Source organism: Salmo salar, chromosome ssa12 (genome assembly GCF_905237065.1).
Source record: "Salmo salar chromosome ssa12, Ssal_v3.1, whole genome shotgun sequence".
Taxonomy (NCBI): Eukaryota; Metazoa; Chordata; class Actinopteri; order Salmoniformes; family Salmonidae; genus Salmo; species Salmo salar.
Genome location: NC_059453.1, coordinates 49816564 through 49844500, shown reverse-complemented (window position 1 = coordinate 49844500; position 27937 = coordinate 49816564). Strand labels below are relative to the sequence as shown.

At 45.1% G+C, this 27937-nt stretch overlaps 1 protein-coding gene across 4 annotated transcripts in view; it reads right to left on the bottom strand.

The window, feature by feature from the left end:
* LOC106565213 (plexin-A1) overlaps positions 1–27937 on the bottom strand; it is a 259984-nt gene that overhangs the window by 177316 nt on the left and 54731 nt on the right. For all 4 annotated transcript variants that reach the window (XM_014132076.2, XM_014132080.2, XM_014132077.2 and 1 more), the window contains exon 3: positions 24992–25174. In XM_014132076.2, coding sequence (XP_013987551.1) covers positions 24992–25174 — 183 coding nt within the window. The remainder of the gene's footprint in view (positions 1–24991; positions 25175–27937) is intronic.

The following is a 27937-nucleotide window of genomic DNA, read 5'->3' as shown; positions in this document are numbered from 1 at the left end:
TATACACCGCACAGATTCACTATATCATTGTTGGGTCAGTGCCACTTCAAAGTTGGTTCATTTCCTCCTCCAATTAAGACGGACGTCAAATTCTAATTTGTGTCTCCCCTTCTCATGGACGACGTCGTTTCCATTGATCAGTTTTTTCCCCCCAGTGTCAGCAGAGTCGGCTAGCCTTTCATTTGTCGTATTTAAAAAAAAATGCTCATGTTTCCAGGCGTATAAAAGTGTAGTAGAATAGCATGAAATGTGTTAACAAAAATACAAAAATGGAATTTCTCCTGTGCAAAGAAAGAAACGTGTCTGATATAACCGAGGCCTCTACGGTTATACACGCTCCGCCACCTACTGAACGGTCTCTGTCGCAGTACAGTGATTGCGTTATATTATTCAACCTAAAGGATGACTATCCAATCGAATCGCCACGTTAGGAATAGTAGGCTCTCGTGCGTAAATCCGCAAACGCAATGACGCATAGGCTAGTGATTCCGCTGTTCAGTTACACATCGTGTCGACGGAGGAGAAGTAAACGTGGACAGTTATTCTAGCATCTGTGCGGGTAAAAAGGCCACGCGTCGCTGTATCCTCGACTTGTTCTGTTAAGACGACTTACATTCATGTAAACGTGATCTCTGCCACTCTGAGCACCGTGGGTGTACGCGACCCTAATCAGGTTACGGACCCAATGCATATTGGTTCCGGTGGGAGAGAGAAAAATATCCCGCCGGTCAAATGTCTGGCGCCACATTTTCATAACGGAAACCCCGACAACACGCGCCAAACAAAGCCAAAACAGAGCCTTACAGAACTGCAGTTCCTCTCCAATAAACCTGACATGGAACAGTGAAAGAGAAAAGAGAGTGACATACATTACTAATTAAAAGGCCCTTCAGTCAGAACACGAAGACAAGGATTAATATTTCACTACAGAGGGACTGAGGGATGACGAGCACTTTCTGACAGACACACACGCTTACTCTCACGCGTAGCATGAGGAGAGCGGTTTTCGAGAGAGAGGAGAGCGAGAGAGAGGGGAGGTGAGTAGATTGTTGTAAAAGCCCAAGGCATCCAGCTTGAGGTTCTGTCTATTCATCATCATTAAGGGCTCTGTTACATGGCTATCGTGGCAGGCCTCCAAGGTCAGCAGCACTAATAACAGGGCCAAGGAGCGCTATCTGCATCGCTAGCGCTAATGCTAACATCAATACTCAAATCCTACAGCTGAAGCTAATGCTAACATGCCTAGCCCCTGGGCAGTGGAACTGCGCTAGGCTATACTAGGCTATGCTAGCCAGCATTGGTCAATGCTGCTCTCTTCGCCGCCACTAAATACTAACGGCTAGTGCTAGCAGGATTAGCCCCCAGGGAAACGGACAAGCATTGAGGCTATGCTAGCCAGCCGACCCCATGACCAGGCTAAAGCTTCCTATTACAGGGAATGAGAAGACGGCCAAGGGACAAGATAAGGTGTTCATGTGTGTAATCTCAACCCTTGGATCCTATCCTAGTTCCTGTGTGCGTGTGCTCTTGTGTGTTCTTTGGCCAGGTGCATGTGAGCGAAGACCACTGGCTCCGTTTGAACTCTGTAGCCTGGCAATGCCCCTATAGCATGTGACTGCAATGTGACACACACACACACACACAGCATTGACATACTCCAAACTCCTGTCTCATTCCAACTCCGTTATCCTCACTTAGCTAGGTTGCTTTGTGTACGCTAATCATCTTACAACTCGCTAAAGATGAGGAACTAATCAAAAAAGAATCCATAAAAAAAAAATACAAAAATCTGTTAACCCCCGGTGGGTAATCTGATAAGATTCCTTCAGTCAATCAATTCACGTAGGAACATGATACAGGACGTGCATCATAACTGTAGGCTAAAGCAAGCGGTCTTCAATCTTTACGCCTCAGATGTGCATTTTCTGGCAATAGCCTTTCCCCCTAGATTGAATTAGCGCCATCAATTGATCAGCACGGGATTACAGTGTCTCTCTCGTTCGAGTTAATCGAGGTTTAGGCTAGCCTGTCGGCTTGTTTGCGTCTTAGCATCTAATCGTCTTGGCATGCTAGCGTCAGGGGGGGCTAGCTAGCAGGGATAAAAGGGGAAAGAGAGAGAACAAGGGATGAGAGACTAAATGCCTGCGCATTCTAGGCCCATATGTCAAACAGCAGATCATAACTATAACATATAACCACGGAGAGACTAAAGGATTTTTTTTTAAAAGAGCTTATGTGACAGGTGTGCGTGTGTTAGTGCTAGTCTTAACAGTTTAAGTGAAGCTACGTGTATTGTAAGTGCGTTAGCCAGGGAACACACCGTGCACCCCAATGACCGCTTTGGCTATGTGTTGGAGAAATGAGATAGAACTGAAGCACAGAGTAATGGACTGCGAGTGTACGGCACGCGAGTTAAGTCACGGTGGGCCAAAGGGGGGGGGGGGGGGGTCTGTATATGTGTGATACTCTGGGTCAAAGGTAATCTACCTCTGCCGTGCCGCTTTACGTCAGGCCTTCAGGACGCAGTGTCGTCATCCGAGGTTCCAGTGTGTGTACGTGCGCACGGCAGGTCAGTAAGTCTACTCCTGTACTCCCAGCACCACAAGACCCGAGAAACTGAGCCAATGTCCAAAGATCCAACAACTACAAATAGAATATTACACCAAGCCTATCAAAAAAGAACAAAGACATTTCTGAGAGACTTTTTAAAACAGAACAAAAAATGGGCAAATACAAAAAGAATCTTTGACCTTCTTAAACAATTCAATGCCGATCATTTCAAGCTGCCCCATAGCCCCCGCCTACATGTCCCAGTCCAGCTTTGAACATCTTCTAACCCTCTTCTTTTTTTCCATATCCAGCAAACCCATCCATTATTTATCCATCCCTCTCTTTCTCCTTCTCTCCCTCTCATCAATGTGCTAAAGTAACCCCTTTCTGTACTGAGCTCTGAAATGAGCAGCCATCATTTCCGTCACGAACCGTGGTGTTATGCTAAACGGGGGCTATCCCGACTAGCGACCAAGAGGCGTTACATTTAGAAGCATGTTAGCTTCTATAGAATGACTAATGGTTATGGCCTGGAAGGTAGGGTGTATTAGTGTGACGTGAGGGGGTGTGAGAGAGGTTTAACGAGGGCTTCCAATGTCCTTTACAGTCCCTTACTCGTACCGTTAAAGCTTGTTAACAGAGCCCTCATTACTGTCTCCAACATGTCACACCAGCATTGTGCGTAGCAGTGTGTGTGTTCGTGTGTGTGGAAGACACGTTTGAGTTGAACACAGCTGACTAGGTATCCTCCTTTCTCTTTGCTGTGCTACACACTTCTCTGTGTGTACGCCCCTCTGTGTGCATGCACGTCTGCGTGTGTGTACCTGAACGTGCACAAATATGTGCATGTCTCTCTATACGTGTGTCTCTGTGTGTGTGCGCGCGCATGCATATGTGCCTAGCTGCATGTCAGGCAGCCCTCTCCTTAATGAGACTAAATGATGAGAGGAGAATGGAGGGCGCTAGCTGCATCTCATTGCTGGGCCCACTCAACTCTCTTCGCCTATTATCTGATGCACAAGGAAATCTTTGATCAGAGGAGAGACAGAGGGAAGAGAGAGAATAAGAACGGCAAGATGACAGGAACGGAGGAAGAGGAAGTGGGAAAGGGAGAGAGATCCTGCTTCTTTAGTGAAAGAACTGGAGCCAGGCCCAAGGGAAGAGAGTAGGAGAGAGAGAGAGAGAGAGAGTGAGAGGTGAGAGAGAGGAGAGAGAGTGTGAGAGAAAAAGGAGAGAGAGTGTGTGTGAGAGAAAGAGGAGAGAGCGAGTGTGAGAGTGTGTGAGATCTGTGCATGTGGAACATTCAGGGCCCAAACTCATCAACCATTGGACTGAAGAGTTTAGCACTGGAGTTCAACAAAAATCTGAAAGATGTTGATGTCATCATTCTGCAGGAGACATGGTGTAAGGCTGACATTGTTACTCACTGTCCCACAGGCTACAGAGAGGTAATTGTGCCATCACAGAAACACAGCTCTGTCAATAGAGGCAGAGACTCTGGAGGACTGATCATTTGGTACAAATCCGAACTACAAAATCCAATTGATCCCCTCAAAATTGGTAAATATCACATTTGGTTAAAACTGAAAATAATTACTTGTACTGACAGAAAAAGATGTGTTTCTTTCTGTAATATTTATCCCCCCCTCAGAATCCCCATACTACTCAGAGGAGATCTTCCCCACCCTTGACGAAGAGACGTGCCATTTCCAGGCTGTACTTTGTCAATGGTAGGTTACGGGGGACTCTTTGGGGAGATTCACCTATTGCTCACCTCTTGGCCACAGCACAGTATGTTTACAGTATATGATTACAGACATTGACCCTTTCTCTCTCAGCTCATTCACTGTCAAGCCACTAACACCTCTGTCTGATCACAGCCAAATTACATTGTTCCTCAAAAGAACAGACATGGAATCAACCACACATTCACAGCCCAGTAAGCTGTGCAACATCAGATATTCATACAGATGGGCCCAAAACAGCACAGAAGAATACCAGAAAGCAACTGGTAAGTCACCAAAATGTCCAAACACTCTTGGATAACTTTCTGGATACCACATTCACTCACAGTAAAGAAGTCATCAATCTAGCAGTACAAAAACAAACTATTTATTCAGGCAAACGGCAAAAGAAGCACAACTGAAATTTATTTTAAAAAGGAAAAAAGACCACAGATGACAACTGGTTTGATGCAGATTGTAAAATTATAAGGGAAAAAAACTTAGAACACTATCCAACCAAAAGCACAGAGACCCAAATAATGGTAAATTACGCCTTCATTACTGTGAGACTTTAACACACTATAAACGTACACTCAGAACCAAAAAAGCACAGTACAACAGCAAGCAGCTGACACTAACTGAGGAGGAGTCCATAAACACAAAACTTCTGGCAAAATTGGAAAAAAACGGAAAAAATTGAAACGAGGAATTAGCGATACAAAATGACATACGGACAACCCATTTTAAAACACTCCACAATACCGTTCAAATTGACACAAATGCAGAGAGATGCCAAATTCATGAGAAGTTGAATGGATTACAAAAAGCTATAAAAGGACAATCAAAATCCATTGGACTCCCCAATTACTGACCAGGAGCTCTATAAGACACTTCAGGCCCTCAAATATAAAAAAGCATGTGGACCTGATGGCTTCCTAAATGAGATGCTCAAACTCACTAGGGCAAAATTTCAATTGGGTATATTAAAACTGTTTAATTTGATCCTGAGTGTAGGTTATTTCCCTGACATCTGGAATCAAGGACTCAAAACCCCAATCTTTAAGAACGGAGACAAATTTGACCCTAACGCTTACAGAGGCATTTGTGCAAACAGTAACCTGGGGAAGGTTTTCTGTAGTATTATGAGTAAAAGCCAAATTGGATTTATACCAAAATATCACACGACTGATCATATTTACACCCTACACCCCTGATAGATAAACATGTCAACCAAAATAATACCAAAATGTACACTTGCTTTATCAACTTCCAAAAAGCATTTGATTCTATTTGGCATACAGGACTGTTCAACAAATATATTGCAAGTGGTGTAGGGCGTAAAACATATGACATAATTAAATCAATGCAGCATTACATTTGGCAAGAAAATAACAGAATTCTTTAACCAGGGGCGGGGCCTTCGCCAGGGTTGCAATCTGAGCCCTGCACTTTTCAATATTTACATCAACAAATTGGCCACTATTCTAGAAAAACCCTCAGCCCCTTGTGTTAGTCTCCACAATTCAGTGGTTAAATGCCTACTCTTCGCAGATGACTTATGCCTGCTGTCACCCACAGCACATGGCCTACAGCAGAGCCTGGACCTGCTAGAGCAGTACTGCCAGACCTGGGCCCTGGCAGTAAACCCCAAAAAGACTAAAATAATGATTTTACAGAGAAGATCCCGATCTCAGGGAATTAGACCAAAGTTCTCAATTGGTACAAAATATATAGAGTACTGCACACACTACTTGACCATGGTTACTGATCAAAACCTTAGACAAACATTGACAAAGTACAGGCTGAGTGAGCACAACGTTGCCATTGACAAGGGTAGACGCAGGAAAACATGGCTCCCTGAAGAAAAAAGCCTGTGCAACCACTGCACCACAGCAGAACCTGAGACAGAGCTGCATTTCCTGACAAAATGTAAAAAATATAAACCAATTAGAGAGTGTAATTTCCTCAAAATCTGAAACCCTTATTCAAAGTTTCAAAGACCTCTCTGATGAGAATAGGCTACCCGTCCTGTTGGGGGAAGATGCAGAGAGCTGTGGGTTGGCAGCGCACTACATTGCTGCCTGCCATAAGATGAGGGACAGTGTCTGACAGACCAATCAACCTGCACATGTCCTCTACTGTATGCTTATTGTTATTATTCAATGTATGGTTATTTTGACCCTTGGTTATTGTTGTCCTGTTAACAATTTTGATTCTTATTATCTTAATATTGTAAATATCCAAAGTAAGCTTTGGCAATATGTACATTGTTACGTCATGCCAATAAAGCAAATTGAATTGAAATTGAGAGAGAATGCTAGAATGCTAACCACTTCTTTTTTTAACAGGCTACTTCCGTTGGTGCTAAACTAGAGTTGGTGTGAGCAGAAGCACCGTCTAGCATACAGAGCACGCATACACAGCAGTTCTCACGGTGTGAGAATCTACCACATTGCACTTAAGGCGTGTGTGTGCATGTGTGTGTGAGATGCAAGCCACCAGATCACTCTTATTTTCTAGCCTACAGGGAACAGTGTTCTATCTTCTGTGCTTTGTTAGGTTCAGAAAAAACACACAGGCAGGCGGACATACCAACAGATGGGGAGAATGTGTAGCATACTTGGGCAGCATTGATTTGAGCTCATTAAAAGCCAAATGCTTCGGCAGCACACACACGGGCAGGCAGAGACACACACACACACACACACACACACACACACACAGATGCGGGCAGACACTCACACACACACAGGCAGACGCACACACACACAGGCAGACACACGCAGACAGACACAGACACACGCAGGCAGGCAGACACACACGCAGGCAGACAGACACACGCAGGCAGACACACACAGGCAGACAGACAGACAGACACACACACACAGGCAGACACACACACAGGCAGACAGACAGACACACACACAGGCAGACAGACACACACACACACACACACAGGCAGACAGACACACACACACAGGCAGACAGACACACACACACACAGGCAGACAGACAGACAACACACACACACACACACACAGACACACAGGCAGACAGACACACACACACACACACAGGCAGACAGACACACACACACAGGCAGACAGACACACACACAGGCAGACAGACACACACACACACACAGGCAGACAGACACACACACACACACACACAGGCAGACAGACAGACACACACACACAGGCAGACACACACACAGGCAGACACACACACACACACAGGCAGACAGACACACACACAGGCAGACAGACACACACACAGGCAGACAGACACACACACAGGCAGACAGACACACACACAGGCAGGCAGACAGACAGACACACACAGGCACGCAGGCAGACAGACACACACACACAGGCAGACAGACACACACACACACACAGGCAGACAGACACACACACACACACACAGGCAGGCACACACACACACACACAGGCAGACACACACACACACAGGCAGACACACACACACAGGCAGACACACACACACACAGGCAGACACACACACAGGCAGGCACACACACAGGCAGGCACACACAGCAGGCAGGCAGGCAGGCAGACACACACGCAGGCAGGCAGACACACACACACGCAGGCAGGCAGACACACACACACGCACACACACACACACACACAGGCAGGCACACACACACACACAGGCAGGCACACACACACACAGGCAGGCACACACACACACACACAGGCAGGCACACACACACACACAGGCAGGCACACACACACACACAGGCAGGCACACACACACACAGGCAGAGCACACACACACACACAGGCAGCGCACACACACACACAGGCAGGCACACACACACACAGGCAGGCAGACACACACACACAGGCAGACACACACACAGGCAGACACACACACAGGCAGACACACACACACACAGGCAGACACACACACACACAGGCAGACACACACACACACAGGCAGACACACACACACACAGGCAGACACACACACACAGGCAGACACACACACACACAGGCAGACACACACACACGCAGGCAGACACACACACACGCACGCAGGCAGACAGACACACACGCACGCAGGCAGACAGACACACACGCACGCAGGCAGACAGACACACACGCAGGCAGACAGACAGACACACACACAGGCAGACAGACACACACACAGGCAGACAGACACACACACAGGCAGACAGACACACACACAGGCAGACAGACACACACACAGGCAGACAGACACACACACAGGCAGACAGACACACACACAGGCAGACAGACACACACACAGGCACACACACAGGCAGGCAGGCAGAGACACACACAGGCAGGCAGGCAGAGACACACACACACACACACAGGCAGGCAGAGACACACACACACACACACACACACAGGCAGACAGAGACACACACACACACAGGCAGACAGAGACACACACACACACAGGCAGACAGAGACACACACACACACAGGCAGACAGAGACACACACACACACAGGCAGACAGAGACACACACACACACACACACAGGCAGACAGAGACACACACACACAGGCAGACAGAGACACACAGACACACACACACACACAGGCAGACAGAGACACACACACACACACACAGGCAGACAGAGACACACAGGCAGACAGACACACACAGGCAGACACACACACACAGGCAGACACACACACACAGGCAGACACACACACACACAGGCAGACACACACAGGCAGACACACACACACAGGCAGACAGACACACAGGCAGACACACAGGCAGACAGACACACAGGCAGACAGACACACAGGCAGACACACAGACAGGCAGACAGACACACACACACACATACATACAGAAGCAGGCAGACAGAGACACACGCAGGCAGACACACAAACGCAGGCAGACACGCAGGCAGGCAGACAGACAGACACACGCAGGCAGGCAGACAGACAGACACACGCAGGCAGACACACACACGCAGGCAGACAGACACGCAGGCAGACACAGACACATACACGCAGGCAGACACAGACACATACACGCAGGCAGACACAGACACATACACGCAGGCAGACACGCACGCAGACAGACAGACACACACGCACGCAGACAGACAGACACACACGCACGCAGACAGACACACACGCACGCAGACAGACACACACACGCAGGCAGACAGACACACGCAGGCAGACAGACACACGCAGGCAGACAGACACACACACGCAGGCAGACAGACAGACACACACGCAGGCAGACAGACCACACACGCACGCAGGCAGGCAGACACACACACAGGCAGACAGACAGACAGACACACACAGGCAGACAGACACACACACACACACAGGCAGGCAGACACACACACACACCCACAGGCAGACAGACAGACACACACACACCCACAGGCAGACAGACACACACACCCACACCCACAGGCAGACAGACACACACACCCACAGGCAGACAGACACACACACAGGCAGACAGACACACACACAGGCAGACAGACACACACACACACAGGCAGACAGACACACACACACAGGCAGACAGACACACACACACACAGGCAGACACACACACACACACACACACAGGCAGACACACACACACACACACACAGGCAGACAGACACACACACAGGCAGACAGACACACACACAGGCAGACCATTCCTGGAGTGCAGCTGTGATGGCTTGGACATTAGCAATGAGAAACATATTAGATGGGCCACGCTTCACTTCTTAGCTTTGTTCTAGCTCAGTCTATCTTGCTGCCTGATTCACACAGTGTAGGGTGAAGATACACCTAGATGCTGATCTTGGGTCAGTTTAGCATTTTCCTTACTAAAGGTTAAGGTTAGGGGAAGGAGAAGCTAATCCTAGATCTGTAGCTAGAAACTTCACCCCGAAGCAATTCACACAACATCCTTTAAAGCTGGAATTCTTAACGGTGGAACAGCCATGTCCGTTTGCAATATTACAACAACACTGTTTTTACCACTCCTCACCTCTGCTATGTCAACAAAACAAAAACAATGGTTGTGGGGCGGACAGCGATTCCATCTTTTAAAAAAAAAAGTTGTAATTGAATATTAAAAACATACAAAATCGACCTACAGTGAAGCTGCTCAAAATTGACATATTCAGTCATCTGACCATATCCTGTCCAGAGCGAATCACAGGAGCAACCAGGGTCAAGCGTCCCGCACAAGGGCACGTCGACAGATCTCCCACCAAGTCAAAACTGGGACCTGAACCAGCGACCTACCGGCCAAAGCTCCCAACCCCCCCACAGTTCCCCGACAGCTGCCCCTCAACCATGCGAGACCCCTCCCCCCCATAAGTCTAAAAATAAATAAACCTGTCCCTCCATTCCCCAACCCCAAGCCACCGTCCCACAACGCAACAACCAACAAAATGAACAAAAGACATCAAGGACAACAAAAATCAAAACCAACTGTATACATTTCAATGCATGTGTGGCACTATTAACGTGTGCGCGTTTGAATGCGTGTGTACAGTTGAAGTGGGAAGTTTACATACACCTTAGCCAAATACATTTAAACTCAGTTTTTCACAATTCCTGACATTTAATCCTAGTAAAAATTCCCTGTCTTAGGTCAGTTAGGATCACCACTTCATTTTAAGAATGTGAAATGTCACAATAATAGTAGAGAGTGATTTATTTCAGCTTTTATTTCTTTCACATTCCCAGCGGGTCAGAAGTTTACATACACACAAGTAGTATTTGGTAGCATTGCCTTTAAATTGTTTAACTTGGGTCAAACATTTCGGGTAGCCTTCCACAAGCTTCCCACAATAAGTTAGGTGAATTTTGGCCCATTCCTCCTGACAGAGCTGGTGTAACTGAGTCAGGTTAGTAGGCCTCCTTGCTCGCACACACTTTTTCAGTTCAGCTCACAAATGTTCTATAGGATAGAGGTCAGGGCTTTGTGATGGCCACTCCAATACCATGACTTTGTTGTCCTTAAGCCATTTTGCCACAACTTTGGAAGTATGCTTGGGGTCATTGTCCATTTGGAAGACCCATTTGCAACCAAGCTTTAACTTCCTGACGATTGTCTTGAGATGTTGCTTCAATATATCCACATCATTTTCCATCCTCATGATACCATCTATTTTCTGAAGTGCACCAGTCCCTCCTGCAGCAAAGCACCCCCACAACATGCTGCCACCCCCGTGCTCATTATAGCCAAACAGTTCTATTTTTGTTTAATCAGACCAGAGGACATTTCTCCAAAAAGAAAGATCTTTGTCCTCATGTGCAGTTGCAAACCGTAGTCTGTTTTTTTAATGGTGGTTTTGGAGCAGTGGCTTCTTCCTTGCTGAGCGGCCTTTCAGGTTATGTCGATATATGACTCGTTTTACTGTGGCTATAGATACTTTTTTACCTGTTTCCTCCAGCATTTTCACAAGGTCTTTTGCTGTTGTTCTGGGATTGATTTGCACTTTTTTTCAAAGTACGTTCATCTCTAGGAGACAGAACACGTCTCCTTCCTGAGCGGTATGACGGCTGCGTTGTCCCATGGTGTTTGTACTTGCATACTATTGTTTATACAGATGAATGTTGCTCCCAAGGATGGACCAGACTTGTGGAGGTCTCCAATTGTTTTTCTGAGGTCTTGGCTGATTTCTTTTGATTTTCCCATGATGTCAAGCAAAGAGGCACTGAGTTTGAAGGTAGGCCTTGAAATACATCCACAGGTACACCTCCAATTGACTCAAATTATGTAAATTAGCCTATCAGAAGCTTCTAAAGCCATGACATCATTTTCTGGAATTTTAAAGGCACAGCTGTTTAAAGGCACAGTCAACTTAGTGTATGTAAACTTCTGACCCACTGGAACTGTGATACAGTGAATAAGTGAAATAATATGTCTGTAAACAATTGTTGGAAAAATGACTTGTGTCATGCACAAAGTAGATGTCCTAACTGACTTGCCAAAACTATAGTATAACAAGACATTTGTGGAGTGGTTGAAAAATGTGTTTCAATGACTCCAACCTAAGTTTATGTTAACTTCCAACTTCAACTGTATAAATGCATGTGTACACGTGTACAAGCACCTGCGCGGCATCAGTCTCAGGCAAACAGGCATTGGATGTAACAGTGTTGCCCCCTCTGTCATTCAAACATACTTTATTTTTACTGTCATTCTATCCTCTGGATTACATTAGCACAACATTGTCCTTTCCAGCATGGTTACAGCAACTATGGTGGATGCCTAAGCAAAACAGCTTAACGTGGCTTGGTTTGACACTCCTATAGCGTGAATCAGTTTGCTTGATTGTATAATGTTTTTGTGATCACTGATGATATGCTCATACTAAGGCTGACCCCATTTGGTCGACTGGTCAATTGTTTGGTCTATAGGCTGTTGGTCGACCAAGATTTTTGTTTGTCGAGCAGTGGTAAATATACACTACCACTCAAAAGTTTGGGGTTCACTTAGAAATATCCTTGTTTTTGAAAGAAAAGCTAATTTTTTGTCCATTAAAATAACATCAAATTGATCAGAAATACAGTGTAGACATTGTTAATGTTGTAAATGGCTATTGTAGCTGGAAACGGCTGATTTTCTGTGGAATATCTATAATAGTCGTACAGAGGCCCATTATCAGCAACCATCACTCCTGTGTTCCAATGGCACGACGTGTTAGCTAATCCAAGTTTATCATTTTAAAAGGCTAATGGATCATTAGAAAACCCTTTTGCAATTATGTTAGCACACCTGAAAACTGTTGTCCTCATTAAAGAAACAATAAAACTGGCCTTTAGACTAGTTGAGTATCTGGAGCATCAGCATTTGTGGGTTTGATTACAGGCTCAAAATGGCCAGAAACAAAGACTTTCTTCTGAAACTCGTCAGCCTATTCTTGTTCTGAGAAATGAAGGCTATTCCATGCGAGAAATTGCCATGAAACTGAAAATCTCATACAATGCTGTGTACTACTCCCTTCACAGAACAGCGCAAACTGGCTCTAACCAGAATAAAAAGAGGAGTGGGAGGCCCCGATGCACAACTGAGCAAGAGGACAAGTACATTAGAGTGTCTAGTTTGAGAAACAGACGCCTCACAAGTCCTCAACTGGCTGCTTCATTAAATAGTACCCGCAAAACACCAGTCTCAATGTCAACAGTGGCTTGGTTTTGATGCGACTCCGGGACCTCCCCAGTTGCTAGCACGAACTTCGAGCTGGACCAAGCTAATACAACAGTTGATACAATTTTTCAAGTTCCCTGCAGACAGGCCATGGGTAGCCAATGTGATTTATAGGATATTTGTTTTCATCAGGGTATTTTCTACCTGCAGGCTGCAATGTTATTTGTTGGCTTTATGTAGTCTATTTTTACATATTTGCAATGGCAATATAAGTTACTTTTAGATTTGTATCAATTTCATTTAGAATTTTGATTAACCACATGACATAGATTTTGAGATATGAAGACTATTAGAAATTAAACTGTTCCACGAAAATGTGCATAACTTGCACACAGATCAGCAGACATGGTAGGATAACTTGGCACTCCAAATGAAAAAGGTTGCCGACCACTGGTGTAGCCTATTAACGGCAACTTCTGGAGTGTAATGGTAGAATCTGAATCTGCGAAGGCCAGCCGGGGGGGGGGTCAGGAACAGGTTTGTTTATTCTGGTTTGGCTATATTTATCTCTGTCTCCCTCTTTAGTAATTTGTGCGTCATCATTTTTAACATTAGTGCTTAAAGCATCAGACAGGCTCAGTAGCCTACACATAGTTGATTTTATTCAAACATACGGTATATATATATATATACATACATATATATACATATATATGTGAACCTATTCACTATCAAAACAATGTGTTGGAATGACCCTCCTCTACACAGAGGGACTTGAGATGTGTGTATGCATGTTTGTCTCTGATTGTCTGTGTCGGTCTGGTTTCCATCCGTATGCCAGGCTGGCCAGTAGACCTCTCTCTCTCTCAGGATGCCTTCTTTATCCAAGAGAGCAAGAGTATCACTGTACGATACTGTGAGTCTCCCTCTCGGTCTGTCCGTCTCTCCCAATCACTGCCTCGCTCTCATTACTCACCCGCTTTTTAACACCCCACAGATCTTTTTCTTTCTCTCTCTCCATCCCACTCTCCTAATCCTTCCCTCCCTCCCATCACTAAAGAATCTGTTCTTAACCGACTTGCCTAGTTAAATAAAAGGTGAAATAAATAAAGTGAAAAGGGTTGGGGTTCCATCTGCAGCTTTTTCGACAGAGAGAGAGAGAGCGGTGAAGGAGTAGGGGGATTTAGTCACCAGGAGGGGTCTGTCCCATCATTACCATGCCTGTGGCGAGGGGGGGTTGCTGTCAGTCTGCCAAGTTTCTTTCTGACACACACACAGGCGCAGGCACACACACACACACACATCATTATGAGCCTGTAGAATAACAATGATCAGTCAATTAGCTTCTGACATACACACACAGCTCACGGATACACCCGTCCCTCTGGAATACCAACGATCATGAACCGTGTCGCCACCACCAAGAAGCACACACAGACTCACACACACAGACAGGTCATATTTTAAAAGATTAACCAAGTAACTGCAGGGTAAGTGAATCTATTTCCTATCAAGACCATGCTGGTCAAGTTCAACGGCTAACACATACGGTTTAGATGTTGGAGTGTTCATTAATGATGCCTACATCAGGCTACTATAAACAGGACAGCAACAACATCCCCTCCACTTTTCACACTAATAAATCTTCTATGGCCTGTCAGAGTCCAAAGCCTCGGGGGGGGGGGATCCATTGAGTGGGCAGTGGGGCCTGTGGGAAGCTACTCAGAAGAACTACCTATTTCTGGCATGGGCTCAAAATGGGCACAGTGGCTAGTGCAGCAGATGGGAGAGTTGTACCCCCTCTGGTGAAACAGCTGAAGAACGCTACGCTGACACCAGGCTGGAGACTGACACCTCGATGGGGAAGGAGGAAGAGAGAGAGAGAGTCTGGCTCCAGTGCCTTCACTAAAGAAGCAGGATCTCTCCCCCTCCATGAAAAACATTGCTTCAATATTGCCAAAGCAACAATGTATACAATATACACTGTAATAAAATTATGAAGAATAATATCAAATGGTAGTAAATAATAAAAATATATATAAATTTTTAAAAATAACAGTAAAATGGTTACAGTCAATAGTAGAAATATAATGAATAATAGTGACGATAAAAGGCTAAACATGGAAAATTAAACTATAAAACTATCCTCACCATCATTAAACTGCTATCATTACCATCACCCCTACCACTACTATTTGGAATAATAATCACAATAATAATATTAATAAGTAAGTTACTGCTTACTATGCAGATGTTATTATCCAGTGTCCCTCGGGCTATGGCAGGCAAATACATATTTGAAAAGAAGAGCCGTTGCTCCTTCACCCATGAGTATTTTTTAGTTTTTCCTCTGGGTTTAATGAGATAAAATTTGGAATAAACGTAGTAATTTCTGGAAATAATGAGTCTTGGTGAGGAATATGTTTCACAGTAAAGGAGAAAGTGCATCTGTTTCTACTTCCCCTGTCATGCAGTGACCACATACACGCTCCTCTTTGGGTGGCCATGTCTTTTTATGTCTGCCGATTTCTATTGCCAATTGGTGGTCACTCAGCCTGTACTTGGTAAGAATCTGTCTCTGCTTCGTATCTCTGACAGAGCAGAGACAATTAGCCAATTCATAATCTCAGTTTAGGGCCAAACAGCAATTTAGTCAGCTTTGGGATTTTGTTTCATTTTTTCAATCTTGTAAATATGACTCCTTTGATTGGTTCCTGATTTTGTTGATTCTTTCGAAGCAGTGCTGGTGTCACAGCTTGGTTGGTTAGGTCTAACACCAGCTGACAGAGGGGTCGTTTCTGGGCTCAGCTCTTGGGTTGGAAGTGCTTTAAACTGGAGACTTGAACTTGAATTTAGTTGTAGCCAAAATTATGAATGATCTTTTGTGCATTTTCATGACCAATGGAAAGCAGCCTAATTCTGCCCTATATGCATTAGTTGGTGTATTTCTTTGGACCTGTAGAATTTTCAGACAGAATTATGCACGTAGGGTTTCAATTGGATGTTTGTCCCACATTTAAAGTTCAGTTTATTGAGTGGCCCCTCCAAACCTCACTTCCGTAAAGAGCTATTGGTAGGATTACACTGTCAAATATTTTGGTCCAAATTCTAATTTCATTTTTATTGCATACAATACTCTCCGGGCTTTTTCTCTGAGTGCATCCACTGCCATATTAAAGTTTCCCCGAAGCAGATATGGTCACACCAAGGTATGAGTAATTGTTTTGTGTGTTAAATTATGGTGTTGTTTAAGGTGAATTGATATGCGTTTCTGACATCTGGGTTTTTTCTGGAAAAATCAGGATTTTAGTTTATTTGAAATGTACGGCAATATTGCTCTAGCATGTTAAGGTTCTGTTGGAGACCTTCTTTGGTTGGTGATAGAATAACCAAATCATCAGCATATAGCAGGTGTTTTACCTCTGTGTCAAATTGTGCGAGTCCTGGGGCTGCAGAATGGTCCAACGTGTCTGCTAAATAACTATTATAAATGTTGAAAAGGTTTGGACTCAAACTGCAGCCTTCTCTCACACAAATCATTTTGTTATTTGGTTTAAGATGTTTATTGCACACTTGTTTTCTGTGTACATACATTTAATTAAGCCAATTTTGAAAAATTGACCTTTGTGCCAAATAGAATCGAATGCCTTTGCCCTATTTGTTTTGGTGGACATGTTTATTAGTTAATGTGTGTAAGGTGTATATATGGTCAGTAGTGTGGCTCAGTTGGTAGAGCATGGTGTTTGCAACGCCAAGGTTGTGTGTTCGATTCCCACGGGGGACCAGTACGGATTTTTTTTTAATGAAATGTATGCATTCACTACTGTAAGTCGCTCTGAATAAGAGCGTCTGCTAAATGACTAAAATGTAAAAAATGTAGTGCGATAGTTAGGGAGAAAGCCAATTTTACCTTTACTTTTTAAGAAAGGTTTGAATTCAAAATGCTACAGAAAACTTTTCCCAAGTTGCTGTTTACGCAAATTCCCCTGTAATTATTGGGGTCCGATTTGTCTCCACTTTTGTGGATAGGGGAGAGGAGTCCCTGGTTCCAGACATCAGAAGCCAGAAGTTAGTACCATGTTGAACAATTTAAGCACAGCATTTCGCAACTCAGGTGTGCTGTTTTTCAGCATTTCATTTCTGATGTTATCTAGACCACAGGCCTTCTTTGGTTTTACAGATTTGAGCTTTTAATTTAGTTCTTGTTGGGTTATATCTAATGGATTTTGGTTGTTTTTTTAATGACTGAATCAAGGATGTTCAATTTTTCTTGAATTTCTAATTGGTTATGATGTAAGTATTTTGTGGGATGTTTTTGTATAGACTGTGTCAGTCTGTGTGTGAGAATGAAAGGGCCTGTCTAGTCCAGTAGTCTGCATCTCTCGGTGTCTTTTTCCAAAGGCTACCTCAGCATATGTAAGCTGATGATCTGAATGATCCATTGTGTGGAACGCATCATGTGGGGCACTTCTCTGAAGGACAGTGTTCTGCCCGGTCCGAGAGTAGTGGTCAGTACTGTGATGGGCCGGGTCTAGTAGATCTGTGTTGGTCACATTCTGATGGTCCCCTCTACTTCGACTAGAGCGAGGGTGTTGTGGAAATGTTGCACAGCAGGTGTTCTTGGCGTTGTAGGCATGTTCTTGGCATGTTGTTGGATCTGTCTGCTGCAGGTGAGGTAGGTAGAGGGACACTGAGGGCTTCTTGCTGGGTGACAGAAGCTGCTGGGGTGTTGGGGCCTGCTTTCCGCCATCATCTCCCTTCTACTTTTAAGGTAGCCAACACATTCTCAAAAGCCTGGAGGCTTGTATCATTGCCTTGTATCAATACAGTTCCATTATTGTATAGGTTGACTCTCTGATATGTGTTGCTCTGGTCAGCTGATCTGACAACCTTGGCTGATGCCTCTCCTTTTTCTTTAACTCTAAAAACCATGTATATTTCCATATTTGTAGGAGCCAATTGTTTTCAGCAGTTGTACTCCCTCTGGTGAAACAGCTGAAGAACGCTACGCTGGACACCGGGCTGGAGACTGACACCTCGATGGGGAGGGAGGAAGAGAGAGAGAGAGAGTCTGGCTCCAGTGCCTTCACTAAAGAAGCAGGATCTCCCCCTCTCTAAAGACCCACTCATCCATCGAACAGCTTTCTTTCCCTCTCTCTCTCTCTCCCACCATCTCTCCCAAACTCACAGGGGAGCATGGTCTCTCAATACTCAGAGGCAGGACCATACAGCAGTATCCCTCTCAGCTTGTAGTGCTTCACACACACAGCTCCCTAATGTCTGTACAACATACATTGTGGAGGAAAAACACAAAAGCATGACACACTGACACTGAAAGCATGCAGACAAGAGGGAGAGAGAAAGCAAGCCTGGGGGACAAGCCAGAGCCTGTCCTCAATTTCCCATTTCAACAGATCCATCAAAAAGTTCCCGCTTCCATCGCACGTTGCGAATCCACCGTGCTTCTACATCTGCATTGCTTGCTGTTTGGGGGTTTAGGCTGGGTTTCTGTACAGCACTTTGTGACATCAGCTGATGTAAGAAGGGCTTTATAAATACATTTGATTGATTGATTTTCTCCCTCTCCCCTCTCTCTTCCTCCCCCCATCACTCGCTCGGCCTCCCCCCCCCCCAATCACTCGCTCGGCCTCCCCCCCCCCCCAATCACTCGCTCGGCCTCCCCCCCAATCACTCGCTCTGCCTTCCCCCCCCATCACTCGCTCTGCCTTCCCCCCCATCACTCGCTCTGCCTTCCCCCCCATCACTCGCTCTGCCTTCCCCCCCATCACTCGCTCTGCCTCCCCCCCAATCACTCGCTCTGCCTCCCCCCAATCACTCGCTCTGCCTTCCCCCCCAATCACTCGCTCTGCCTTCCCCCCCAATCACTCGCTCTGCCTTCCCCCCCAATCACTCGCTCTGCCTCCCCCCCATCACTCGCTCTGCCTTCCCCCCATCACTCGCTCTGCCTTCCCCCAATCACTCGCTCTGCCTTCCCCCAATCACTCGCTCTGCCTTCCCCCAATCACTCGCTCTGCCTTCCCCCAATCACTCGCTCTGCCTTCCCCCAATCACTCGCTCTGCCTTCCCCCAATCACTCGCTCTGCCTTCCCCCCAATCACTCGCTCTGCCTTCCCCCCCCCAATCACTCGCTCTGCCTTCCCCCCCAATCACTCGCTCTGCCTTCCCCCCCAATCACTCGCTCTGCCTTCCCCCCCCAATCACTCGCTCTGCCTTCCCCCCCAATCACTCGCTCTGCCTTCCCCCCCAATCACTCGCTCTGCCTTCCCCCCAATCACTCGCTCTGCCTTCCCCCCAATCACTCGCTCTGCCTCCCCCCCTCCTTCCTCCAGCTACACATTCTGTCCAACAACAAGTTAGGCACATTTGATCAGGGAGTACACACAACCACAAACGCAAACAGGCAGGATATTGTGAACTAGTAGTTGAAATTAAAATCCTATTAATATTGGGTTTATTAACAGCACCAAAGAGCCTTGTCAGAATAAAACATGTTTGTGTTTCTCTTTCACACTAGGAGAGAAGGCCGATGACGGATTTGGTGACTTCTTGCACACCGATTTCCTTTTTGTCTTGACGCAGGCGTGTGAGCAAACAAACAAGTAACTGCCAAAATAAAGGAAACACTTGAGTAAATGAGGAATACAAAGTATATTGAAAGCAGGTGCTTGCGCACAGGTTAATTAAGCGATTAACATTATATCATTCTTAGGGTCACGTCTAAAAATGCCCAGTTGTCCATTATTTTGGCTGCCATGGCAAGAAGAGACTTTAGGTATTTATTAGGAACCCCATTAGCCGCAGCAAAAGCATCAGTTACTCTTCCTGGGGTCAACATGAAACATGACATAACACAGAACACTATTCGTCATGGACTGAAATTCATACATTTAAAACGCCGCACATAGCCTACATAGCAGTACATACATACAATATATAGGTCTAATACATAGTACAGTGCAAATTACAATACAAGATATATAAAATGGCTACGTCTCGTCACAGTCCCCTTTCTGCATTAAGGCGTTCTTTTACCTGTTTTTATGACTGGTTTTATTGCTAGCTTCAGTTAGCTGGGGTGCCAGAGAGTTCCATGCAGTCATGGCTCTATTTAATACTGTGGGTTTCGCAGCCTCTGTTCTGGACCTGAGGACTGTGAAGGGACCTCTGGTTGCATGTCTTGTGTTGTACCGATGAGTGTCCGAAATGTGTGCCAACTGCTCGAACAGACAGTTCGGGTACCATCAATACCTTGCACAAAGACAGTGATTCAGTGAATCTCTCCTCAACTTTGAGCCAGGAGAGATTGACATGCATGTTACTGACACTTTCCCTCCATGTACATCTAAGTGCGATACGCGCTGCTTTGTTTTGGACCAACTGCAATTTACCTATGTCCTTCTCTGCCGCACATGACCACACAGCTGGGCAGTCGTCCAGGTGCGACAAAACTAAGGCCTGTAGGACCTGAATGGTCGACTGAGATGTCAAGAAGGCAGAGCAACGCCCTATCATGGGTAGACCTATACCCATTTTAACAACCTTTGAGTCTATATGTTTTGACAATGACAGCTTGCTATCTATGGTTACACACAGCAGTTTAGTCTCCTCAAACTGCTCAATAGCCACATTATTCAATAACAGATCTAAACGAGGTTTGGTGTTGAGCGAGTGATTTGTCCCACAAATTATTATTCGATATTTAGCATCAGCCTATCGCTAGTTCTAAAACTAAAACTGACTGGAACTCTAAGTGTCTCAGTTATTTTGTTTACTGTTGCAGCCGACGGGTATACTGTTGAGTCGTCAGCGTACATAGACACACAGGCTATATTCAAGGTCAGTGGAAGGTCATTTGTAAAAACAGAAAGCAATAATGGCCCTAGTGAGCTGCCCTGCAGTACACCACACTCAACTGAATTCGGCATCCATTAACAAAAACCCTCTGTGTTCTATTAGATGGGTAACTCCCAAGCCATAATAAGTCAGAGGACGCCAAAATCCATAACACCTCCGTTTTTTTCAGCAATAGGTTATGATCGATGACATCAAAAGCTACACTGAAGTCGAACAAAACAGCTCCTACAATCTTCACACTATCAATTTATTTCAGCCAATCAGTCATTTGTGTTAGTGCGGAGCACGTTGAGTGCCCTTCCCTATAAGCATGCTGAAAAGTCTGTTCATTTGTTTTCTGTAAAAAAAACTTTGTATTTGATCAAACAGTATTTTTACCAAACATCTGCTAGGCACTTGTAACAGGCTAATTGGTCGGCTGTTTGAACCATTAAAAGGGTGCTCTGCTATTCTTGGGTAGCGGAATGACCTTTGCCTCCCACACACCGTCTTCTAGGCATACATTTAAGGTGTCAAAAACAGGAGTCACAATGTATTCCGCTACCAACCTCAACCATTTACCATCCAGGTTGTCGGTACTTGGTGGTTGTCCTTATTTATAGACGGCAAAAATTGTTTTCACCTCTTCCACACCCACTTTGTGGAACTCAAAACTACAGCGCTTGTTTTTCATTATTTGATTCATTATGCATGAATATGAAGGCTTAGCATTTGTTGTTTGCATGTCATACCCAAGTTTGCTCATTTTGTCAACAAAAAGTTATTAAAGTGGTTGGCAATATCAAAGGGTTTTGTTATGAACAAGCCATCTACTTCAATGAAGGATGGAGCAGAGCTCCAGAGCTTTTAACCATCACTCTTTACATTATTTATCTTTGTTCCATAGTATAGTTTCTTCTAGCAGTTCTAACAGTCAGTTTCTTGATGGGCGCATGTCTATCAGTAACCGGAAAGAAGCAGTTTCACAAATGCTTCCAGTGCAGCGTCCGGATGTTCCTCATTACATCAGACCAACAAATATTTTTTCACATCTTCACAAAGGAATCATTGTTAAAACCTCTCGTATAATCGTTTATACACAATTTTAAGTCCAGTCTTCGGAACTTTGGTTTTTCTAGATATCGCTATTATATTATGATACATCTGATGGCCGTGGATGCGGATTTCTGCAACATTAGTAAAGATGTGATCAATATACATAGATGATTTAGTTCATGTTCTGTTTGTAAATACCCTGGTAGGTTGGACTGATGACTTGAACCAGATAGCAGGCACTGGTTACAGCTTGGAGCTTCTATGTGTGTGGGTATCTTGATATCACTTACATTATCCAATATATAGTCCAAACACTGACTCTTAGCAGTTTTCTGATGTCAATAAGTGGTCAATTTCACAAACCTTATTTCTCAGGCGTGTTAATACGGGCTATTTTTTGTCCTTTTCTGTGTTGCTTGCTTGTTTTTAGTGCCATTCTGAGCGGCTGATCCGAGGTAGACATTAGTGACATTTACGTTTCGCCTCCTTCGCCTTGCCAGTGACCAGTCTCCCACTGGCCGGGGAGTTGAGCTTACCATCTGTCCAGTGGATTGGAGCAGGTCAGTACCGCTAGACTCATCGAGTCCTTAGCTGTAGGAGGCATTCAGAACTGAAACTGAAAAGCACATCTTGTTTTTCCCCCAACTGAACTAGCAGCCGGAGAATCACTTCCCTAAGCTGCTTGATGATGACACATTTGGAACAGACAAAGAATGAATGCTCATTTATCAGTTCCACCTTATTTTCCTCCTCTTGTGTAGGTATCATCTCGCACCTAGCGCATTTGAGCCCAGATGTAGACACAAATACCACTGGCGTTTTGACTCTAACACCGCTAGCGTTATCTTGCTCTGTTAGCACGATAACCGCTAACCTTTGTGTATTTTTTGGGGCAGGAATCCAGGACAAACTTGCGGTCCCAGCCAAAAAAAGCGAACAGCGTCGCGGAATCCTTAGCCATCAGAACTTCCAAATGGTTAAAAACATTGCTGACATGATTAAACTATTTCATCAAAACCGAGTGTAGACAGCACACTGATCTGCTGTGCGCTCTGATGACGTCTGTTGCGTGACGATGTATGTATGCTCTCGAGTGTTTGAGATCTCAGTGACTTTGAAAGAGGGGTCTCAAATTAGCATAGGGGGTTTAAAGGGTGTGTGTGTGTGTCTCAGTCACCAAATCTCAACACAATTGAACACTTATGGGAGATTCTGGAGTGATGCCAGGGACGGCGTTTTCCACCACCATCAACAAAACACCAAATGATGGAATTTCTCATGGAAGAATGGTGTCACGTCCCTCCAACAGAGTTCCAGACATTTGTAGAACATCTGCCAAGGAGCATTGAAGCTGTTCTGGCACTTCGCGGTGGCCCAAAAACCTATTAAAGACACTTTATGTTGGTGTTTCCTTTATTTTGGCAATTACCTGCATGTAACAACAACCTTGTTCTCTCCTTCTACACACCAACACACGACAAGAAATAACGCTGTTCACAAAATAACTGAATGGGTCGGTGTCACTTTGACAAATGCACAGTGCTGAATCTAAGTCAACATTGCATTGTGCTGTCACACACACACACACTACACATTCAGACAAATATATCCACACGTGCGAGCAAACCCACAGATTATAATGCATATTCATAACGGTGACTCAATGTCTTGAGCGGAACAGAAGGTAAACCGGGCTAAATACAATTGAGATCCTATCTACCCCGAGAGCCCTGTCTTCAACAGACTACACACACGCACAGTAGGCTTACACACACACACACACACAAATGCGTATGACAAGCCATAACGAACACTCACCAAACACACAGTCAACATGCACACTGTGTACATACTAATAACTGAGATATCAATAACAACACACAAATAAGAACACACAAAGAAACAAACAACAGCAGCAGCCCGCTTGGAATGTTCACCAGAGATTCTGGGGGGGGGGCTAAGATCCAGGCAACATTCAGCTCTCATTCAAAGCCACTAACAGTTAACACATATCCGCCTAATATCCAGTTTATGACCACCACAGGAACCAAACCCCACGACTTTCAATAGACCACTCTATCCATTTGACACAACAGGCTACGCCTATATACTGCATCTACTAAAACTAGATGACTGCAGTCGATTGAAATTTCACCGCCTGTCGTCTGAGCGGCCATTAAAAAAAAAAAAAAAACGGATGGAGATTTTGATCGGCGGCCTGCAGGGTTCTCCTGGATGTTAAGACAAGTCAGAGTGAAATGGATGTGACGCGTCGCCGTAAGGTTTTATGAACTAAACAAACCCCGATGGCTAAAACCAGATCCCAGCACCTATGAGGGCGGACATGTAAACGCCACCCGGTCTCCTTTCCTACGTAGCGCACTGCTATTTGCCGGAGCCATATAGGAATCTATAGGTTGCCATTCCTGACATGATATCCCCCTTAAAAAAAAAAAAAAAAAAGTCATGAGGACTAAACAATGTCGACATGATTATACATGGAGCAACTTCCTGCTGCCAGAAATAAAATAAAAAAACACCCAAATTCCAATCTGCCGTGACAAGACTGATCAACAAAGACCATGAATACAACAGACTAACGACGCCCGCAAAAACGTCCTACTCCTTCGCGGCCGAAAGAGTCCTTTCTCCCTCCATCCTTTTGCTCCTTACCTTCTTTATCCTGCCGTTGCGCGTGCCGGCAAAGGCCACGGTGTTGCCGCGGTAATCGTAGGCGGCCACCGAGGTCAGGCCGTCATCCTTGTCGATGAAGAGCGGTATCCCTTCTATGGTGCTGGTCCCGCCCAGCGGCTGGTTAAAGTCCTGGCCGCAGAAGTTGTCGTCGATCTGAAGAGGCTGAACGAGAGAGGAGAGAAGTGTTAGGAGACTGGTATAACAGTGTGTCTGGCCTTGTAATAGCCTTGTTTAATACAGTACAATATCAGAGCGCAGTTGCATTTACAGAAAGACAAAGGAAAGAGTCACATACACGCAACAGATTCGCAGTTCGCTAACGTGAACTATCGTCTATTGACGAGTGTTGTGTGCGTGTGTGCATGTTTAAGTAGTGTGTGTGTGTCTCTTCCAACGGATTCTCTTCAACCGATTGAAATGATAATCCCCTCATTCAGAGCTCTAATTTCATTAAGGGGCACAATAGTGACCCCCTGACGAATTCCAACCTGCCACCTGGGTTGCTAAGGGAGATAGGCTGAATGCTTTGTCAGCGGTTCAGCCTAGAGGGCAGAGGTCACCAACCTTACTACGCAAGTCAAATCGGCCTGTCGTGAGAGGAATGACACACCAACGACGCTGTGTGTGTGTGTGTGTGTGTGTGTGTGTAACCCTGCACCCTATGGAGGCCTAAGAGGTTGCTAGCAGAGGAAGGTTAGAATTGAAGTGGCGTCAGTGTGTGTTTAACACAGGCGAGTGTGTAAATGGTGGTGTAATCCAAAGACTTATCACTACATCATCTGATTGATCCACAGAAGAGAACAGTTAACTCTTCCTCTCTCCCTCACGTGTCTCACCATCTGCCGAAAAATTGATTTCAACACGACTCTCGTCGATATCCCTCCGGTCTTCCTTTCCTACTTTATTTCACTCTCGCTGCCTCGCTCTCCAACTCTCCAACCATCCCTTAGCCGAGAACTACAGCGGACGAGTACAGTAACTCTACGCGTTAATATCCCCTTTTCTCTCTCTCTCCCTCCATTCCTCCCCCTCTTCCACTCTACGTCTTTCTCTCTTACTTGAAACAACAGTCTTCTTATTCACTAATGGCCTTGGCCAGTCTCCCATCTGGACAAAACAGACTAGACACACTTCACTCAACTACAATCCTACCTACACTTCCCCAGAAGCCCACAGGGCCATATTCAACCCAATCATGAGAGAAGTGCAAGCTCGTCTCCATCAATCTGAATTTGAGTCGGGCACTTAGTCAGACACACGGTAGCCCCACCCCACCAGAGCCTGGAGGGAAGGACCTTGAAGGGTTAATCCATCATGGGGGGGGGGGGGATTTGAAGGGGTTAAGATACAGTACATTAGTACACAGAGACAGCAGCTGGGTCCCAAATGGAACCCTATTCCTTACATAACTCACTACTTTGACCAGAGCCTGTTGGTCCCTGGTCAAAAGTAGTGCACTACTACATAGGGAATAGGGTACCATTTGGGATGCACAACCAGAGTTCTACTGGGTAGTGAAGAGTAATGGTATTCTTCTGGGTTTGAAAGTTAACCTACAGTCCACAAGAAGAAGACACTTACTGTGCTGGCTAACCTACACTGGACAATATATTGTCAATAATAATCTGGGTGGTTCGGGTCCCGAATGCTGACTGGCTGACAGCCGTGGTATATCAGACCATATACCACGAGTATGACAACCTTTATTTTTACTGCTCTAATTACGTTGGTAACCAGCAATAAGACACCTCGGGGGTTTGTGGTATACATTGGCAAGAAAAAGTATACGTGAACCTTCTGGAAATACCTGGATTTCTGCATAAATTGGTCATCAAATTTGATCGGAGCTTCATCTAGGTCACAACAACAGATAGACACGGTCCGCTTAAACTAATAATACACAAACAATTACACGTTTTCATGTCTTTATTGAACACACCATGTAAACATGCAGGGTGGGAAAAGTGAGTGAACCCTTGGATTTAATAACTGGCAGCAATAACTTCAACCAAACGTTTTCTGTAGTTGCGGATCAGACCTGCACAACGGTCAGGAGGAATTTTGGACCATTCCTCTTTACAAAACTGTTTCAGTTCAGCAATATTCTTGGGGTGTCTGGTATGATGCTCCCTCCACCATACTTTACAGTTGGGATAAGGTTTTGATGTTGGTGTGCTGTGCCTTTTTTTCTCCACACATAGTGTTGTGTGTTCCTTCCAAACAACTCAACTTTAGTTTAATCTGTCCACAGAATATTTTTCCAGTAGCGCTGTGGAATATCCAGGTGTACTTTTGCAAACTTCAGACGTGCAGCAATATTTTTTTTGGACAGCAGTGGCTTCTTCTGTGGTGTCCTCCCATGAACACCATTCTTGTTTAGTGTTTTACGTATCGTAGACTCATCAACAGAGATGTTAGCATGTTCCAGAGATTTCTGTAAGCCTTTAGCTGACACTCTAGGATTCTTCTTAACCTCATTGATCATTCTGCGCTATGCTCTTGCGGTCATCTTTGCAGGACTGCCACTCCTAGGGAGAGTAGCAGCAGTGCTGAAGATATTTTAGAGATACTTTTGTCACCATTTCCAGCAGTATGCAAGTCAACAATTCTTAATCTTAAGTCTTCTAAGATCTCTTTTGTTTGAGGCATGGTTCACATCAGGCAATGCTTCTTGTGAATAGCAAACTCAAATGTTGAGAGTGTTTTTTTATATGCAGGGCAGGTCTAACCAACATCTCCAATCTCGTCTCATTGATTGGACTCCAGGTTAGTTGACTCCTGACTCCAATTAGCTTATGGAGAGGTCATTAGCCCAGAGGTTTACGTACTCTTCCCAACCTACACTATGAATGTTTAAATGATGTATTCAATAGACAAGAAAATTAAAATAATTTGTTTGTTATTAGTTTAATCACACTATTTTTG